Source organism: Erpetoichthys calabaricus, chromosome 7 (assembly GCF_900747795.2).
Source record: "Erpetoichthys calabaricus chromosome 7, fErpCal1.3, whole genome shotgun sequence".
In the NCBI taxonomy this organism is placed as follows: domain Eukaryota; kingdom Metazoa; phylum Chordata; class Cladistia; order Polypteriformes; family Polypteridae; genus Erpetoichthys; species Erpetoichthys calabaricus.
The window spans coordinates 64,713,337-64,727,683 of NC_041400.2; the positions used below are offsets into that span (position 1 = coordinate 64,713,337).

Consider the following 14,347-nt stretch of genomic DNA (forward strand, 5'->3'; position numbering starts at 1 on the left):
TGTGTGTATAGTATAATATATGGGTGTGTATATCTAACCATTCCCTTTTCATTCATTCTTAATCAATGGCTAAACACAATGAGTCTTCTCAAGATACCAAATGGTAGATCTTTCAAAATAGTTCTGGTGGGAAAGCTCTCTTAATCTTATGAATGTAATTTTAATCATGAAGTTTAAATGCCTGGCCTTAAGAGAATAGTCCTGGGTCCTTTCAGTCATTTCATTGTATGGTTTTTAAAAACTAGAATTTCCTAAAACTAGTGGTATTAAGTGGAGAAGCCAATGTAAGGAGATGGTGTAAACTGCGACTTTTGAGGTGTTTGCCATCTTAATTAAATGAGATGAAAATCCATACATTCCAATCCATGAAACACCTGCATGTATAGCGAAAAATGTTCAGCTAATCTGAGCCTCACTAGAAATAATGCACCTGCATGTTGCTATAAAACAGTCATTATGAGGAGAAGTAAATGTAGCTTCCTAGGTTGTAGGAGAATTCCATTAGCTCATTAGTCCATCTTCAAGAAGGGACCGGCCTGTGGTGGAAACAACACAGTCACATTCATTCTGGATGTTCTTTTTGTGACAAGGATCATGACAATCATATAACAAGCTAGTTGAACCAGACTAACCCTAGAAGCATTCCATAGATCATTTCGGAGAACATTTCAGGTCAACTAAAAGATATAATCTCTCTCTAGGATTTCCCTGGTGTAGCCTGTCACTAATTCTCTTGAAAGTGGGCTGTGTCCAGTAAACCACCTGTGGAGGTCATCTTCATTAGATTTCCACACCATCTCAAATGACTCCTCTCTATATGGAGGATTAGTGGCTCTACTTCAAACACCAGATTGTCACCCAGTTATTATAGTGAGCTCAACTGCATTGCACACAAAAATATTTTGGCTGCTTGTACTCATCGCCTTATTCTTTAATGGTGATGATAGTTATGTAGATCGACAGATATATTTATTGTACTGTATGATAACTCTGCTGAAACTTTACCACCACCATCTGGTACAGAGTCCAGTATGCTGCAGTGATTTACACTGATTAATCTAATGGTCACATTAACTCTCACTTAACACTGAGTCAAACTTCACCATTTGGTACAGCTGCTCCACCCTTACTGGCAGAGTAACAAACGTCTTTTATATCTTTGAGTAATAGCAGAATAATACCAACCACTTGATATTTCCATTATGTAAACCTGAAAGACTTTTGTTCATCATGTAATAAATAAAAAAGAATCTTGCCAGAACATTCAAAGAGATTCACATGGAAATTCTGGATCTCAGACTCCATATGGATAAATCAGTGAGCAGACCGTTACTGCCTGTGATGCAGCTTTAAAGCTGATCTCATATCCAATTCAAGGACAAGCAGAATTTTAAATAGCCTGCAGAATATCGCACAGCTGCCTTGGAATCTAAGGCAGATATCATCATTTTTGGAAATATATCACATAAAAATAGGCATGAAGGTAGGACAGGCAATTACTGGGCAGCTCATTTCAATATGCTCAACATATAACAGAGATCGCTGTAATTTAAATACAATGGTATAGTCTGAACATGGCAACCTACACGTCTCACTGCCATCCTGAAGAAAACATGAAGAGCAGCGAAGACAGCCTTGAATGTCGACAAGACCACAGTTAATTACTTTTACCATCCTGGGCTCATCTATTCCTCCCCACCCACTGTTAAAGCTTTGTGATGAATCCAGTCAGCATCAAAAAAAAGCCATGCAATTCTAATTGTTTCCTAATCTCCTACTCTACCACATGTGTTGATGAGAAAACATTTGTTTCTAATCCAAAGTACTAATAAAGCCTCTTTATCCATCATACGATATACAGCTGCACAAATCTTGTTTCGATAAAACTGAAATTTTCCCTTTTTTGTTGGCAGTCAAGCCTGAGAACACAGCTGCGCTTCTATTAAGACAGGTCTGGGGTAAAGGGGGGATGGGGATTTAGGACAGGGGTGATTTACTCTGCAGGATTTGTAACTAGACACTGGTTAGCCTGTAACCCATTAGCTTGTTTAAGGCATCCCAGAGGCAGCACTCAGGAGGTCGTGTGGTTAAAGTTTGACAACAAGTAAGATGGAATGCCATTTACAACTAGCAACACCATTCATACTAGAAACTTTACTGGAAGGGAACTGACCTCCTGCTCTCCCCTGAAATTGACAGAGGTCAAGCCACAGACCAGAAGGAAAATTACAAGGCTGTCTCAACACATTTGCAATTGGGTAAATTCAAAGTTTCCTTTTTTCCTATAACATTGTTAATGATAAAAAGATATTGGCTAGTTACTGCTTTCAACAATTTCCTAAAGGACCAGTACGTGAGGTACAAAGGATGGGTGTACTGTTACATCATTAAAGAAATTAGGAATCTCTTTTTATTTTTAACATTCAACAAAAGGTGTGTATGATAGTCTTTGAGTGCAACTAACAAAGAAAAGCGCTGGTTATTAAATAAAATGAGACCTCAGAGGGAACACTGCAATAATTCAATTCTGATTTTATGCAGAAGCTGGTAGCTGTTACAGAAAATATTATTCTGGATTAGAAAGATAATTTAATAATAGAAGAGTGTAACAAAGTTCATGAGCTCAGTCTAGTTCTAATATTTCATTTATGTAACATCATATGTAACAAAATAATCTAATACTGCATTCCCAACATTGCTTAATTAAATTTAATATAATAGTGGAGCTGGAGCCTCTCAGCAGCACTGGGTTCAAGGCAGGAGAAAAACCTGGCACAGGGAATGAGTTCACTGCAGGTCCCACTCACACAGACACTAACATGGAACCAATATGGACATACCAATTGGCCAAATGTCCTGGTCTCTTGTTATCTGTGAGAAAAACCCAAACAGACAACAGAACATACCTACTCACATGGGTGCAAGATTTGAATGCTGGATTTGTGGATGTGTTGCACTATACTGATAACCATATCACAAAATAAAGAAAGAGATAAATGCATAATAGTAGCAACATCATGAGGCTGACATAAAACTAACTTTTAGAAACCTAGGGTGCACATTTGATAGCAGCCATTTGCTTGTAAGACTAACAAGAAACCAATAAACACTGTACCTACAATGCTGAGTGCATCAGCAGTTCAAGTTACATTGTAGACACCACCTTTTCTAAAAGGTGTAGTTTTCTTGGTTTTGGAACTCAGATGACCAGTATTCATCCATATTCCGAACCTGATTGTACAGGGTAGCAGGGTGTCACAGCCCATACTTGGAGTCAATTTTCATTGGAAAGCAAGTCTCTGCTAAAGCACTGCCACACACCTCACATCAGTCTATCATTGTTCCTTTAAAATGCAACTGCAGACTGAAATCTCTTGTGAAAACCCATGTTAACATGAGGAAGACATGCCAACTCTACAAGGAAGACATCTGGCTTTTAAAGTGATATGGGATAGCAACAATACCACACTACACCATATGTTGCTCCTATAAAGTCAGTGGAACAATATAGAAAATTCACATTTGAAAATCAGTAAAATTTAAGGCAGACCTGTTTGTATTAAATCAATACACATTTTAAGAGTGCATCCCTCCATTCAGTTTTCAAGACTACATATTCCATTATAGGGTGGTAGGGGACCTGAGCCTACATGAGCAATATCAATCGAGACCTAAAACCAAATAGGATTCTAATCTATCAGATATGCAAATGCATGAACACGTCCACAGTCACTCTCATTGGGATAATTTAGACTTGCCAGTCTGCCTAAGACGTAAATCTTTGTAATAGGCAAGGAAATGACACTAGGAAGTCAGAGAATAAGTGCACATGATACAAACAGTGATTGGGTCAGCCATCAGACTTAGATCCGTGGAGCTTACGCATAGTTGGCTGACCACTGTGCATCCCTGCTGTTCGTGTGATGCACCTCCTAGAGTTAGATATAAAAAGGTAAATGCAGTAACTTTATTTGGCATTACATTAATAGCTTAAACATTTTAACCTGCTGACTCATGAGTGCATGGCTGCATACAGCACTAACACCATCATTTATGTTTGCTGACAACACAATTGTGGTGGGCCTCATCAGTAATGGTGACAAGTTAGCTTACAGAATGGACATACAACGATTGATGGACCAGTGCAAGTGCAACAATCTATCTCTTATTGTAGACAAGACCAAAGAGATCATTGTTGCCTTCAGGAAGGCCCATGCTGTCCATAGCCTACTGCACATTGAGAGTTCTACAGTGAAAGTGGTCAAAACAACTAAATTCCTTGGTGTGCACCAGGCAGCTGACCTTATTTGGTCAATTAACACCACCTTCACAACCAAGGCACACCAGCATCTTCATTTCCTTCGGTGGCCAAAGAAGTCAAACCTATCTCCCCCATTCTCACCACATTCTATAAGTGCACCACTAACAGCATTCTAACCAGCTGCATCATGTGTCTTGTTTGGAAACTGCAGCATCTCTGGCCATAAGGTCCTACAATGGATAATGCACACAGAAGAAAAGATCATTAGAACCTTTCTTGCTTCCATTAAAGACATCTTTATGAAGTCTTGCATCTGCAAAGCCCAAGGCATTGTGAAAGACTGCTCCCACCACTCATACAGTTTCTTATTTCTTATTCTCTGTGCTTTTTGTTCTTGATTTGCTCCTATGCCATCTTGTTGGTGATACTTTCTTTTCTATACTTCTTATGCCTTGGAAGACTGGTATTCTCAACTCACTGCTAAGTTTGTACTTCCTTGATAAGTATTTTGATGCATTACATATATTGTAATTTTTACAGTCACTGTCTGCCAATAAATGAACTGTAGTATTTTAATAGACTTCTTGTTTATGAAACGGAAGTGATTACAGCTTCATCGTTATTAAACAAATGCTTAAGAGACAAACTGTGTCAGTTTGTATCTGCAGACATAGAAAACATCTAAAGTATGATCTGTTGTTGAAAGATGAAAAGACATGCTTAAAAGAAAAAATCATCAGCTTTCTGTGTTTTTATTTTTACTGTTTAATTTAACCTTACTTATTTTTCCTTTTGAACAAATCCTTATTACCATCTACACAGAAGAATATTTTCTGTAAAAAGATAGCATAATAACCCTCAATGTTTTCAAATGTAAATTGTTTTGCAACAATAACTTTAAATTTATTTTTCAAAAAATTATTCTTTGAAGCCTTTGGTATATCAATTTTTTACTGCACACTTTTCTTAAATGAGATTCTTGTATGAAACACATGTAAGTGGTACCTCATTTGTGAATAGGTCTGGATTTTCAAAAATGCTCCTCAGAAACCTAGAGTATAATGAATGGGGAGATTTGTTAATTCTATTCCGATTTCATTAGAGTTAGATTGTCTTGGATTTTCTCTCCTCGTTGTGTGTGTCAGATGATAATTCTTCCTATAAAAAGGTCAGTAAGTCATTATCCAACCTGCTATATCCTAACACAGGGTCACGGGGGCCTGCTAGAGCCAATCCCAGCCAACACAGGGCGCAAGGCAGGAAACAAACCCCGGGCAGGGCGCCAGCCCACCGCAGGGCACACACACACACACCAAGCACACACTAGGGACAATTTAGGATCGCCAGTGCACCTAACCTGCATGTCTTTGGACTGTGGGAGGAAACCGGACCACCCTGAGAAAACCCACGCAGACACGGGGAGAACATGCAAACTCCAAGCAGGGAGGACCCGGGAAGAGAACCCAAGTCTCCTTACTGCGAGGCAGCAGCGCTACCACTGTGCCACTGTGCTGCTCCCCCTATAAAAAGGTGTTGATATAAATTTGAAGACAATCCAATAAAATGTGTAGCTTTGTCAATTGCTTGATTTATTAAGGCTTAAACTTCAGTTATTGGTTTTGTTTTCCTTGATGCGATTATTCAATAAACTTTTTTCAGATTGTTTAATGTATTCTCCATGTACAGAGAGTTCATAAGGAACTCCCTCAAGCAGAGAATTTTCCTTTTTAACTATAAACTCTCACAGAATGACTACTAGGGCACTGGCCAATTTTTTTTACAATGAGAAAAACATCTTTGTGCTTTATCAGTCAGCATATGATTTAGACAGTAATTTTTTAAATGTAGAATCTACCTACATAAAACCATGGAGATATAATAAAAATATACTTTGTATGGTAGACCATTATGTTCAGGGTATTAGAAACTGAGGATGGCATATATTTAGAGGAGAGTTTAAAATATTCTAAATTTTCATGGGTACTCATAGTTTTTTTAGCATTACATTTTCAAAATAGAATACAAGAATAATCCAGAAAAAGAATAGCTACAAAATTAAAATAAATGTACATGGTAGCTCTTTCAAATATGATTCGATCATTTGAAGGGTATCTGAGAAGAGGAACTGGGCACACAACCTGACAACATGTTTCCTACAAGTGTTCGAGTGGTCACTGATCATTTGAGAAAATATTGTGATACAATACATCAGAAACATTTTTTTAAAGTACTATTTGAAAAATCTTAAAGAAAAATGCTAAAAATAACAGAACAAATTACAAAAAGGTCATCACAGCAGAACTGGTCAAAATACAGACAGTATAATCAGAAGTGCAAAAATGACAGAATTTTCATGTGGTTTATTATCCATATACTGAAAGACCAAAAAAGAAAATGACACCAATGTTCTGCAATGTTAATGCAAATATTCAGAAAAAAAATACCTTGTTCACAGAGACCACCTCCATAGCTTGGCAGGCACAAGCATGTAAAAGAATTAATGCTGTCAATGCAAGTAGCTCCGTTTCGGCAGGGGTTGGAATGGCATTCATCAATATCTAAATATTAATAAAATAACACAAAAGTTGGCCATATTAAGTAAAATATACATATTTAAGCTGTTTTCCATTTATTCTTATATTTTGTCAACCCACCTATTTTGCAGCAAGTACTGTACACACATACATACTGTTTATATAGTGTAGCTTGAAAGTTTCAGAAGTTCAGTGCCTGAGTTCTTGTCTAACCCTACTTAGTATTCCTTACTAGTCCTTACTTTTTTATAATGTCTTAAACTCACACATTCTACATATTGTTTAATGTATTTAAGTAGCTGAAAAAGACATAGGCACAGAGCTGAAGGTCAATGAACCGTCAGGTTCATTATCTTAAGCCAGTGAGAAAAGGACAAGCAGGTTATCAGTTTACAAAGCTAACTAATCAAAGAACAAACCACAAAGTCAGAGAGGATCTTCATTTCATAAAGGTAAAATACCTATTCAATTCAGAGTAATACGCCATATCCGGAAGTGCTGAAAGTTCACATCAGTCTAAAGAGGGTGGTTATGCCAAAGAAAGGCATTGTTGGATTTGTTAGTCTATTTTAAGGTAAACATTCTACAAATGGAGAAAATGCAAGGTAGCAGTGACATGGCTTAAATGTGGACATTTAAAATTGTTCAAAAGATAATTCCTTAACAGTGCCCTAGACAAGACATTTTCACATCCACTAGATTGTCTGTGTTTACATAACAGTGCGATACTTTATATTGCAATAACATTCATGGAAAGTAGTCAAAAAATGAGCAAGGCCATCTGAAGATATTTAAAAAAGAAGTTTAAATTTGCATTTTGGCCACCTACCAATGCCTACCACCAAAAAGCCCTATCCCCAGTGTAAAGTGGTGACTTGTGGCATCTTCTCAGACCATGAGTATTGACAACTTTCTATCATTAAAGACATTATGAATTCTGAGTCATATTAAAAAAAGTAGGATAAAAGTGATTACTCCAGAAAGAACATTCATCCATTCAAGAATTAATAAAAATTATATTTATATTATATTTTGGAATGACTGGCTCAAAGTCCAGATCTCAATCCAACAGAAATGCTATGACAAGCCTAGACTATCTGGACCAGTTAAAGAAATTTTTTTAGAACAGAAAAAATTTGATAAAGCTGACGTCACAAACTGATTTGACATATTGGAATATTTAAATTATTTCATACCTGCTACAAGTGTCAGTGCTCATTTAATTAATAAGCTTACTTACATACAGTATGCATAAAGGACTTCTTTAAACAGTGCTAAGAATTTTTGGATATTAACTTACTTTCAGAAAAGTACAAGTTTCCATAAAACAGACATTCTAAAGTAAAACTACAACATTTTAAGACCTCAAATAAAAGTTTAAAGAATCATTATGAATCTGCAAATCTTCCTAACCTGCTTACCTCGGGTAGGGTGTCAGGGCAGCTGCAGCCTGTCCTAACAATCCTAGGGCATGAGGCAAGAACAACACCTGGACAGGGCACCAGTCCATCACAGCAACTATCATTATACTGTATACACTGTATATTCAAACCCAGAAATCTTTAGTGATATTTTGGACATTTCATAATGAATTTCAGTAGGTTTCAAAATAATTTTCTCATTGATTTTGTTTACTTTATACTGACAAATGAGTGTTGCTGTATTTTACTTTACTTTGCTGTAATTAAATTTAGATGTATTGCTTGCTAGTTGCCTTAAGTATTTAAGCGTAAAGGCCCAGCTCCTAACAATCAAGAAACCATCAAGAAAATATGTTGTCCTTTCAGCTGTTCAAGACTAACAATTATATATTTATTCCAAGATTCATCATTGGAGCCAAGGCAAAGAAGTCAAATCCATTTCCAGTCACAATGAACACTGTTTTGAATTGGTTCTGCTGAATATCATCTTACCAATTTCACAGTGTTCCCCACTGTAGCCCGGAGGACATGTGCAGATATAGGAAATTCCTCTTGAATAACAAGACCCTCCATTGAGACATTTATTTTCTTGACAGGCCTCTTGTCCTATAACAGAAACAAAAAACATAGGCAATAATGCGATATGAAATGATCAACTCATAGAAATCACCTTTGTCTACCTTGGAGTGCAAACAAAATCTTATTTTGAAAGTATAATCGTTTATTTTTATCTGTTTTTTTACCTACCAAGCAAACGTGTCAAAAATGAACAATAACAGCAAAAGAACATTATAGTTTCCTATAGAGTACTATACTAGCTTTGCATCATGATGTCTTTCTTTCTCTAGTGTGCAAATTGCTTTTTGGAAAATCAAATTATTTAGATAGTTATCAAAAGTATTGTATTCAAATTTGAAATTTCTGTTATGTTTAAAAAATAAAATCTACAACACATGTCACAGTGCCATTTGTGTCTAACATAAACTTTGCTCACCTGGAATACGTATCATATGACCATGAACTGATGATTCTCTGTCAGCATAAGATTCTGTAGTGACAACAATCGAATCTGTAACTTCATCCTCTTTCTCTTCCTCTGGAGATGAGGGTTCCAGTTCATCTGGCATGGTGCTCTTTAGCATTTTTTCATCATAAGGGGATTCTGTTGTTGTGCCTTCACCAAAAGTTTCCTTTTCAGCTGGTTTATGAATACCCTCAACTTCCTCCTCTCCAGTGGGCTGAGATTCCATAGATGGAGTAAAACTAGGTAAAATGTCTTCAGATTTAACAAATCCACCATCAGGTGAACTTGAAACTTGTGTGGTAGTAGCTTCGACAGAATCAACAGGTAAAGTTGATGGTGAAAGTAAAAGACCATCTGATTTTTCAATGTCAACATATAAGACAGGAGTGCTCTCAACCACTGACTGTGTTCTGAATGTGTCAACAGATTCAGGCAGTTGTGTTATTCTAAACAGCGGTCCATGGAACTGTTCTGATACTGTTACTTTCATAGATGTTGGGGAGTCTGTTACTGAGTCAAGGATACTGTCTAAAACTTCCTTCCTTGTGGAAATATCTTGAGGCCTTGTTGAAATTTGAAGATTGTTGTCCAAAGGATCAGAATCATTAACCTTACTTTCTATACTGATGGATGTAATGCTTGGTGTAGGTTCAACAGATGGAGAGATTGTATGAACTAGGTGATCATCTGTTGGTGGTTTGAGAGTTACGTGTACTGTTGAAACTGCTTCTTCAAACACAGATTCAGACTGTGGTATATACAACTCTGAAAACTGAGTAGTCTCCTTAACATGTAATATGGGAAGAGTGGTGGTAGATGTAACATCTGAAATTTCACTTTCAGTTTCTTCCAGATTTCCTGCAGGATCCCGGTCTCTCGATGGCATATGTTGTAATGTTTCATCCTGAGAACTTGTTTTACTTTCATATACTGTTGCTGTATATGGTTTAGTAGTTTCATACTTAACTGTTGATTCTATATTAATGGTAATGGTTGTCAAAACATCGTCACTTGATCCTTCTATATCCTCTACATTTATTGTTCTGGGTGTAATGGCTGCTGGTATCATACCTCCAGCTTCTTGTGTAAGTATTGTAGGTGGAAAGGATTCAACAGCAGGAATTTTTGTTTCAACAATATCAGCATCAATTATATCCTCATCACCTATTTTGGAGTTAACCGTGCTGGTGTCTTTTTCTTCAGAACTAATTGGTGTAGGGGAAAATAGTCTATCTTCATCCTTTTCTTCTTCGGTAAAAATGGCTATTGAAGACATCTTGGTTGTTGAGGATTCTACAGTAGTCAAGTCCTCTTGGCTATGTGATGGAAGTTGTGATGATGGCTGCAGGCTATCAATATTTGTTTCAGTTGCTTTATCAAGTCCACTAATCTTTTCAGTTTCATCAGATCCATGTTCACGTATCACAACTCTGCTTGTGCTAGTTGATTCCATGCTAACTTCAGAGGTTTCAGTGGAATCAGCCTCTTTCTGAATGGCTACTGTGGCAGTTGTAAATGCCCCTATTTCCTCTTCCTTTACCGCATCAGCACTGCTTGGTAGTGTTGTAGTATACAATTTATGCAATACTGCTTCAGTTGGCTCTTCCCCAGAACTAACTGGTTCTATAGATGTTAGATCTGCCTGGCTTTGTTCCTCTTCTTTGCTTACAGATACAGGTTGTGGTGTTTTATCCAGTGAAGAACTTGCTGTCATTATAGATCTTAAAGTGGTATCTGTCAAATGACCAGAACTTTCTTCTTCAGGTGAGGAAATTGTTGATACAAGAGCAGGAAATTCAAATCCATATATTTGACTTGTTACACTTCCTTCCTGGACGGCAGGTTTTAGAGTGCCTTCAGTTGACAATGATGTAATGTCTGTTTCTCCAGGACCTGCTACTGCAGTTTGCACAGAATGGACCTCCTCTTCATGTACAGCTTGAGGATCATGTGCATCTAAGGCAGTCTTAGATTCTAGTGCAACAGTAGATTCAGTCTCGCCGGAGTGAGAATCTGGTTGAGCATGTAAAGTAACAGACTTTATTGTACTCAAAGAAGGCTGAGTAGGAGTCAAAGTAGTGTCATCAATAAGTATTTCTTCTCCGGAACCCTCTTCACTTTCTTTCAAAGGGGGTAAACTTTCAACAGTTTCTTCTGTCTTATCATCAGGTTGTTCTTCAGATTTTTCTATAGGATCAGGAAAAGTACTCTTACTAGGTGATATGGTGGAAGATAAGAAAGGTAATTCTTCTGAAACTGTGTAATCTGCTCCCTCAGAGCCAGGCTGTAAATCCACTGCAGCTTCTGAATCTTGATATTTGGGTGTTACATCTATGACACTGCTTTTTGAAGGAGAAGTAGTTTCTGTGACTTCCCTAATCTCCTGCATCCCAGAGCTTTCCCCTCCCTCTGGAAGCAGAACAGGTGTTGTCTCAATTTCCTTTGACAATGGAGATTCCACAGAGCTTGTCTGATCTACCAGGTGTGAGTCCTTCTGCGATGGAAAAATAGATATTTTGTAATCATTCAGAATAGGCTGAGAAGTAATAGGAGCCTCAGATATTGCTGTTCCAAAGATGTCAGATGAAATAAGCTGGCCCTTTGTTACTGTTTCCACTGTAGGGAAATACTCATCTCCAGAACCAGGCTCCCTAGTAAAATATTCAATATATTGAGGATGTGTGCCTGGGGCTGGAAATTCAGCAGTAGTATTTAATTCTACAGTTCCCACACTTTCCAGCAGTACACCAGATTCTTCTTTTTGATCTGAAGTTGTTTGACTATCCCAAGATGCTGAAGAAGCAGCAGTTTCTCCAGGAGGTATCTCTGTAGGGGTCAGTGGATGAGCCACACTTTCAAATAAATTCCCTTTTGCTTCTTTTTCCACTTTGTCATCGGGTTCAAGAGTTACCTGCTGTTTTCCATTTATGAAACTCAAGGCTGGTATCTGAGTGATAGGAGAAGAATAGGATTCAGGTTGTCTGCTTACTTCTCGCACAGGCTCACCAGCAACTTCCACAGGAATGGACTCACTTGAAACAGCAGGTAACTGAAACTCAGGAGAGAAAAGTTGATTTCCAAGTGTATCCAGCAATGACTGATCTGAAAAAAATGTAGAACACAATAGTTTAAATATTTACAAAGATTGTGGATAATTCGTAGTCAGTTAGCAAGTTAAACCACAGTCATGTCAAGTCTAATTGAAAATATGTCAAAAACAGTGTTTAGCTGAATCAGGTACAAAAAAATAAAGGTTAAGCATCAGGGAAGTCAAAATGTAATCAACAGTATTTAACAATTCAACATAAGCATAAAATCAAAAACATGTTCAAAACATTAGCACTGCTATGGCTGTAAAGGTAAAAAGTAACCTCTACTTCTAGACTTTTTCATATTGTAAAATGTTCTATTACAGAGTTACAGCATTTCACCACGAATCAACCTAAATTCACCAAAATGACAAAATGGAAAACATATTCTATTTATTCAATTTATACACACATTTATAAACCCCAAATGACTTTACGTGTTTTCAGTGCATAGCTATGACAAACCTTTATAGTCTTAGGCAAAACCAATTATCTTTAAAAGTCACATAGTAGGCTGAATGAAGTCCAACCATGTGTAATTAAAATGTTTCACACAGGTTCGGGTTCAATACACCTGGCTATAGAAAATCACAAAGCTGGTCAATGCAACTTTTTATAAAAACGGCATACCCATGATTAAAGTAAATTCAAACAAATTTAGGAACAGGTCATTGGTTGACATCAGACAGCTGAAGGACATACTCGTTCAAATAATTGTATAAAAAAGGAGGACTCCAAAAGGGTATTAAAGAGGTGTCCATGGGTGATCCAAGAGAACCTGTGCATTCCTGTCTGGGTTCAAAACAAATTTATATTTTATCATAGGATGGGAAAAAAGATCACATTTAATGTGAAGTTTCATTTACAGAATGTGTCAGGGAGGCTATGACAAATGGAAGAAAATTGAAATTAGATAAATATTGAGCTTATTAACATGAATGGTTTACCTAATATTAAGTGTTGTCTATTTTTTTAAAGACATCATCATCACCTTGAAATATGTTGACGGCAGGGTGGTACTATGGGGATGTTTCTCTTTGTCAGTGTCAGCCTGACAGAGACACACAATGTTGGTCATCTTTATAGACTTAATGTATTCCACCATGAAGCCTCACTCAAAACTCTTAGAAACTGGATGAGAATGTAATTTGCCTGATTTACAATAAAGGAGATGGTAATTGACGAATAAGAAGCAATGTAGTTGTTATGAGCAAATGTTCCTACACTGTGCTTAACGTTATCAGAATACCTTCTGATCCACCATGTTGGTAAATAGGATAACAGATGTAAGGATTCATTAAGAAGAATCTGTTTTAATTTTAATTTCTGAGTTTTTTTTTTCTTGCAAATAAATTGAATATGAATATAATCTACCAGAATAAAATGTAAAAATTAAAGGATTAAATAATGAATACTGTTATTAATTAAGAGGTAGCACATTGTTGTGATTAATCAAAATAATGAACAGTGTTAACGGTTTTTTAGAAGCATCTGCTCATTAAGAAACTTATGATTTGTTTTTGAGCTAGACCATTAGTTTAGAAGAAATTATCAGGTCAGGTCAGGTTAGGGAGCATGCACTGGTACAATGTGTTGCCACACCTACCACACGACAAAACAGATCAGGATCCTGGTTGGCAACCCCTCAGGCAGACACACAGTCTAGTCAGACCCTCCAGAAATCACCATCTATCTGTCACAGCCGGGTGTTACATAAGCATCCCCTTGGCCTGGTCCAGCCATTCGGGTCCTCAACAATGAGGATCCTACGAGCCAGATCACCCTTGGGGTGACGTAACTGATGCTCCCTCACAATGCAGTTAATGTACCTCATTTGGTATTCCATGAGCAACTACTCATTCAACAAAAAGTCAAACCAGCAGTACCCAAGGATTCACAGAAGAGACACAGTACGCAAGGAGTCCAGTCTTTGTCTCAGGTCACTGGATAGCGTCCACGTCTCACAACCATATAGCAAAACAGGAAGCACCAGGATTCTAAAGACCTGGACCTTTGTC

The 14,347-nt window shown here is 37.2% G+C and overlaps 1 protein-coding gene across 1 annotated transcript in view; it reads right to left on the reverse strand.

Annotated features, from left to right (window-relative positions):
• Nucleotides 1-14,347, reverse strand: part of vcana (versican a) — a 112,126-nt gene that overhangs the window by 29,536 nt on the left and 68,243 nt on the right. The window contains exons 6-8 of the mRNA XM_028805959.2: nt 9,211-12,342; nt 8,709-8,822; nt 6,706-6,819 (exon numbers count right to left, since the gene is read on the reverse strand). Coding sequence (XP_028661792.2) covers nt 6,706-6,819; nt 8,709-8,822; nt 9,211-12,342 — 3,360 coding nt within the window. The remainder of the gene's footprint in view (nt 1-6,705; nt 6,820-8,708; nt 8,823-9,210; nt 12,343-14,347) is intronic.